The following is a 6000-nucleotide window of genomic DNA, read 5'->3' as shown; positions in this document are numbered from 1 at the left end:
TGCTGAGGCACGAAGTGTTCATATTGGTGTTAAAATATTTAGCCTTTTTGGAGGTGTTTGTTTTCAGTGTTGTAAAACGTTCAAAACGTTTGTAGATAGAAATGCAATAAGTAGAACTGAAATGATTGCCTGTTTTACTTGACTGACAATAATATATATTCTACACAACACATGACATGCATCTGGATATTCTGTAACTAACTTATTCCTGAAAAGACCCACTGGTATATTACACGGTGGTAGTGGGTGGTATGAGACTGTCTGGGAAGACTGTGTGTGTGTGCTCATGTGTTTGTGTGTGTGTGTGTGTGTGTGCACGTGCAGTGTATCTGACCCAGGCTGATAATGCTGTCCCTTCCCTCTGTAGGTCACTGGAAAGAAAAGAGTGATGACACGGCTGTGAGGGACATACATTCCCAGCGCTGAACCCACGACCCCGCTGAGAGAGAGAGAACCTCGGGGGAGATGCTCCGTCTGCTGACGGTGTGTGGCGGTGTATTCTCTTTCTCTGAGGGGAACAGGAACTAACGAAGGCACCGATATGGATCCCACGCTGCACTCGTCATTTCTCTAACACACACACACACACACCATTGAAGGAAGACGAGGGAGGAGGAAGGAGGAGACACAGACTAGCAGATAGACTATAGAAGACTAGAACTAGAAACACAGAGCTCTAGCACCACGTGACTGGCAGTCAGAGGAACCCTCTATGGAGGGTGTAGGGTGCTACAAAGGCCCCCAAGAAGACTGTAGGTTGCTACGAAGTCCCCCAAGAAGACTGTAGGTTGCTACGAAGGCCCCCAAGAAGACTGTAGGGTGCTAGGAACGGCTCTAAGAAGACTGTAGGGTGCTAGGAAGGGCTCTAAGAAGACTGTAGGGTGCTAGGAAGGGCTCTAAGAAGACTGTAGGGTGCTAGGAACAGCTCTAAGAAGACTTTAGGGTGCTAGGAATGGTGTTCGCACCATGAGCTGTAGAGTAGGTTGTGCTGCCCAGCTCTAGCCTGCGTGTGTGTGTGTGCGGTGTGTGTATGTGTGTGCGCGTGTGTGTGATGGCGGTGTGTGTGGGGGCCGCGGCCCCCCTGCTATGTGTCTGGCTGTGCCTCTGTAGCCTTGGGGGATCCAGAGGGGAGGTGCTAGAGTTTGGGGGGGTTTCGGGACAGTGGGGGCGATTCCCGGTGTGGAACGCGTGCTGCGAGAGCATTCTGTCGTTCAGCGTTAGAACTCACAGCGCGGACGGGCTGCTGCTTTACCTTGACGACGAAGGATTCTGCGACTTCTTGGAACTTTTGTTGCTACATGGAAAACTCCGCCTACGATTCTCCATCTTCTGTGCCGAGCCAGCCGAGGTGAGTTCCGGGGTTGCCGTGAGCGACGGCCACTGGCATGCCGTGCGTGTGAAACGGGACTGGAGGAACACAAGCCTTGAGGTGGATGGAAAGATGGAGGGATGGGCGGAGGTGAAGAGCAAACGGAAAGACATGACCGTTTTTAGCCACACGTTTATGGGCGGGGTTTCCCCAGAGCTCCATGCCTCTCCGCTCCGCCTCACTTCCCCTGGTGTAAGAGACCACGCCTCTTTTGCTGGCTGGCTCGCTGGGGTCACCGTCAACGGATCGGTGGCCGTTCTGGAAGGATCGGAGGGTGTTACCGTGGGAGACGGGTGTGGGCCGGCCCACGAGTGTCAGAACGGAGGGGTGTGTTCTGTTGTCGAGATGAGGGCCGTCTGCGACTGTACCAACACCGGCTACAAAGGCAATGACTGCAGCGAAGGTAAGGCCTTACCCAAACCCTACCTTGTAACATTGTGATGTCATCTCGCACACATACACTATATATACAAAAGTATGTGGGCACCCCTTCAAATGAGTGTATTCAGCCCCACCCGTTGCTAACAGGTATATCAAATTGTGCATACAGCAATGCAATCTCCATAGACAAACATTGGCAGTAGACTGGCCTTACTGAAGAGTTCAGTGACTTTCAACGTGGTACTGTCATAGGACACCCACCTTTCCAACAAGTCCGTTGCTCACTGCTAAAGCTGCCCCGTTCCACTGTAAGTCATTTTATTGTGAAGTAGAAATGTCTAGGAGCAAAAACGACTCAGCCGCGAAGTTGTAGGCCAACTCTCACTACCGAGTTCCAAACTGCCTCTGGAAGAAGCGTCAGCACAAGAACGTTTTTTTTCGGGAGCCATTTCATGGCCGAGCAAGCCAAAGTTCACCCTGCACAATGCCAAGCATCGGCTGGAGTGGTGTAAAGCTTGTCGCCATTGGACTCGTTGCCATTGGAGCAGTAGAAACGCGTTCTCTGGAGTGATGAATCACACTTCACCATCTGTCAGTCCAACAGAGGAATCTGGGTTTTGCAGATGCCAGGAGAACGCTACCTGCCCAATGCATAGTGCCAACTGTAAAGTTTGGTGTAGGAGGAATAATGGTCTGGGGCTGTTTTTCATGGTTAGGGCTAGGTCCCTTAGTTCCAGTAAAGGGAAATCTTAACGCTACAGAATACAATGACCCTCTAGACAAATCTTTGCTTCCAACTTTGTGATAACAGTTTGGGGAAGGCCCTTTCCTGTTTCAGCCTGACAATTTTATTTTACTTTTATTTAACTAGGCAAGTCAGTTAAGAACAAATTCTTATTTTCAATGACAGCCTAGGAACAGTGGGTTAACTGCCTGTTCAGGGGCAGATGACAGATTTGTACCTTGTCAGCTCAGGGGTTTGAACTTGCAACCTTCCGGTTACTAGTCCAACGCTCTGACCACTAGGCTACCCTGCCACAATGCCCCTGTTCACAAAGCGAGTTCCAAACAGAAATGGTTTGTCGGACATCGGTGTGGAAGAAGATGACAGGCCTACACAGAGCCCTGACCTCAACCCCATCGAACACGTTTAGGATGAATTGGAACGCCGACTGCGAGACAGGCCTAATCGCCCAACATCAGTGCCCGACCACACTAATGCTCTTGTGGCGGAATGGAAGCAAATCCCCACAGCAATTTCCCAACATCTAGTGGAAAGCCTTCCCAGGACAGTGGAGGTTGTTCTAGCAGCAAAGGGGGGACCAACTCCAACTCCATGATTTTGGAATGAGATGTTCGATGAGCAGGTGTCCACATACTTTTGGTCATGTCGTGTACAAACACCCATACAGTGCCTTCAGAAAGTATTCACACCCCTTGACTTTTTTCACATTTTGTTTTGTTACAGCCTGAATTTAAATGTGATTAAATTGAGATTGTTTTATCACTGGCCTACACACGATGGCCCATAACGCCAAAGTGGAATTATGTTTTTCTAAATTTGACAAATTAATAAAATAAAAAATTCTAATGTCTTGAGTCAATAAGTATTCAAGCCCTTTATTATGACAAGCCTAAATCAGTTCAGGAGTAAAATGCGATTTTTAAGTAAAAATGTGCTTAACAAGTCACATAATAAGTTGCATGGACTCACTGTGTCGACCCTCGTCAAGCACCAGGTGCGCCATCAGCTCGACATTGTCATTACGATGCTCGTGATTAGCATCGTTCTCATCGGATATGTAATCAGGCATGGGAAACAAGTCTGGGGGGTAAGGCCTCATCTTCTGTGGTAAGTAATGGCATAGTGAGTACAACCGTTTTGCAACAAAGTTTCTTAACACAAGCAATGATAAGTAGTACAAAATGAAGGATTACTAGGCCATAGATGAGCCAATGGAAAACTGTTGGGAGTTTCAATCCCGGATAAAGGGTCCCAATCAGGGGAGAGTTTTCCTATGTGACACTTCGTTTAAGTGCCACGTTGGACATCGTTAAATGCATATTTTGGTAACGAATGCAGCCGTGTTGGAGTGGGATGGGCAGTTCGTGCCACACTGCCAAGTCTCTTGGAGTAGTATGCAATAGGCCCTTGTTTCCAAACGTGATTCTGTGTAAGGACAAATGACATTTTTCTCACACACAAATAAATGAAATAGTCTAAAGTGGTCCAGCAGTCCTAAACAAGGGGAAGAGGTTAATAATTGTTTAAGTTTCTCAAGTGCCTTCATATCCTCTGCTGTCCACTGTATCTTGTCATTCATCATCATGTTGTGACCATGAATGAGATCAGAAAGTGGTTGAAGTCATTTCAGCATAATGAGGTAGCCAGGCTCTGCAATAGTCTGCCATTCCTATAAGTGTCAACATGTGAATAACTGTTCAAACAGTTCATCATTATGCAATCATTCATTCACAATCATTCATTCACAATCACACAAACATTCATTCACAATCATTCATTCACAATCACACAATCATTCATTCACAATCATTCATTCACAATCATTCATTCACAATCACACAAACATTCATTCACAATCATTCATTCACAATCACACAATCATTCATTCACAATCATTCATTCACAATCATTCATTCACAATCATTCATTCACAATCACACAATCATTCATTCACAATCATACAATCATTCATTCACAATCATTCATTCACAATCATTCATTCACAATCACACAATCATTCATTCATTCACAATCATTCATTCACAATCACACAATCATTCATTCACAATCATTCATTCACAATCACACAATCATTCATTCACAATCATCCTGTTATTGTGTGTGTCCACACATTCATTCATGGAGTACCTTTCCTTATTTGCTTAGTTCTTTAACGGTATCTACATTTCTTAACAGCAGTCAACTCTCAAATCAGTCAGTTAACTATTGCCAGCCTATTTTGAATGACATTTGGTTCTGTAACGGCGTTTGTCTGTTGAAGGAGAGTCGGACCAAAATGCAGCGTGGTGGTTACTCATGTTCTTTAATGATATAGATGAACGATACATGAAATAACTAAATAAATACAAAAACAACAAACGAAACGTGAAAACCTAATTACAGCCTATCTGGTGAATACTACACAGAGACAGGAACAATCACCCACAAACACACAGTGAAACCCAGGCTACCTAAATATGGTTCCCAATCAGAGACAACGAGAATCACCTGACTCTGATTGAGAACCGCCTCAGGCAGCCAAGCCTATGCTATACACCCCTACTCAGCCACAATCCCCAATGCCTACAAAAACCCCAATACGACAATACAATAAACCCATGTCACACCCTGGCCTGAACAAATAATTAAAGAAAACACAAAATACTAAGACCAAGGCGTGACAGAACCCCCCCCCCCTAAGGTGCGGACTCCCGGAAGCACCTCAAAACCATAGGGAGGGTCCGGGTGGGCGTCTGTCCATGGTGGCGGCTCCGGCTCGGGACGTGGACCCCACTCCATAAATGTCATAGTTTCTCCCCCTCGCGTCCTGGGATAATCCACCCTCGCCGCCGACCATGGCCTAATAGTCCTCACCCAGAACCCCACTGGACTGAGGGGCAGCTCGGGACTGAGGGGCAGCTCGGGACTGAGGGGCAGCTCGGGACTGAGGGGAAGCCCGGGACTGAGGGGCAGCTCGGGACTGAGGGGAAGCCCGGGACTGAGGGGAAGCCCGGGACTGAGGGGAAGCCCGGGACTGAGAGGAAGCCCAGTACTGAGAGGAAGCCCAGTACTGAGATGAAGCTCAGGCAGGTAGTAGGTTCCGGTAGATCCTGGCTGGCTGGCGGATCTGGAAGATTCTGGTTGACTGGCAGATCTGGAAGAGTCTGGTTGACTGGCAGATCTGGAAGAGTCTGGTTGACTGGCAGATCTGGAAGAGTCTGGTTGACTGGCAGATCTGGAAGAGTCTGGTTGACTGGCAGATCTGGAAGAATCTGGTTGACTGGCAGATCTGGAAGAATCTGGTTGACTGGCAGATCTGGAAGATCATGGCTGACTGGTGGATCTAGCTGCTCTGGCTGCTCCATGCAGACTGACAGCTCTGGCTGCTCCATGTAGACTGGCAGCTCAGGCTGCTCCATGCAGACTGACAGCTCTGGCTGCTCCATGTAGACTGGCAGCTTTGTGCAGACTGACAGCTCTGGCTGCTCCATGCAAACTGGCAGCT

At 47.6% G+C, this 6000-nt stretch overlaps 1 protein-coding gene across 1 annotated transcript in view; it reads left to right on the top strand.

Annotated features, from left to right (window-relative positions):
• The first annotated feature begins 373 nt into the window (after positions 1-373).
• The window catches only part of LOC115106344 (neurexin-1a-like), an 84419-nt gene continuing 78792 nt past the window's right edge, over positions 374-6000 (top strand). Inside the window, exon 1 of the mRNA XM_029628974.2 lies at positions 374-1772. Within this exon, the coding sequence (XP_029484834.1) occupies positions 1031-1772 (742 nt within the window). The 5' untranslated portion in view covers positions 374-1030. The remainder of the gene's footprint in view (positions 1773-6000) is intronic.

Source organism: Oncorhynchus nerka, linkage group LG23, assembly GCF_034236695.1.
Source record: "Oncorhynchus nerka isolate Pitt River linkage group LG23, Oner_Uvic_2.0, whole genome shotgun sequence".
NCBI classification, from domain to species: Eukaryota; Metazoa; Chordata; class Actinopteri; order Salmoniformes; family Salmonidae; genus Oncorhynchus; species Oncorhynchus nerka.
This window is presented reverse-complemented; position numbering and strand designations above follow the sequence as displayed.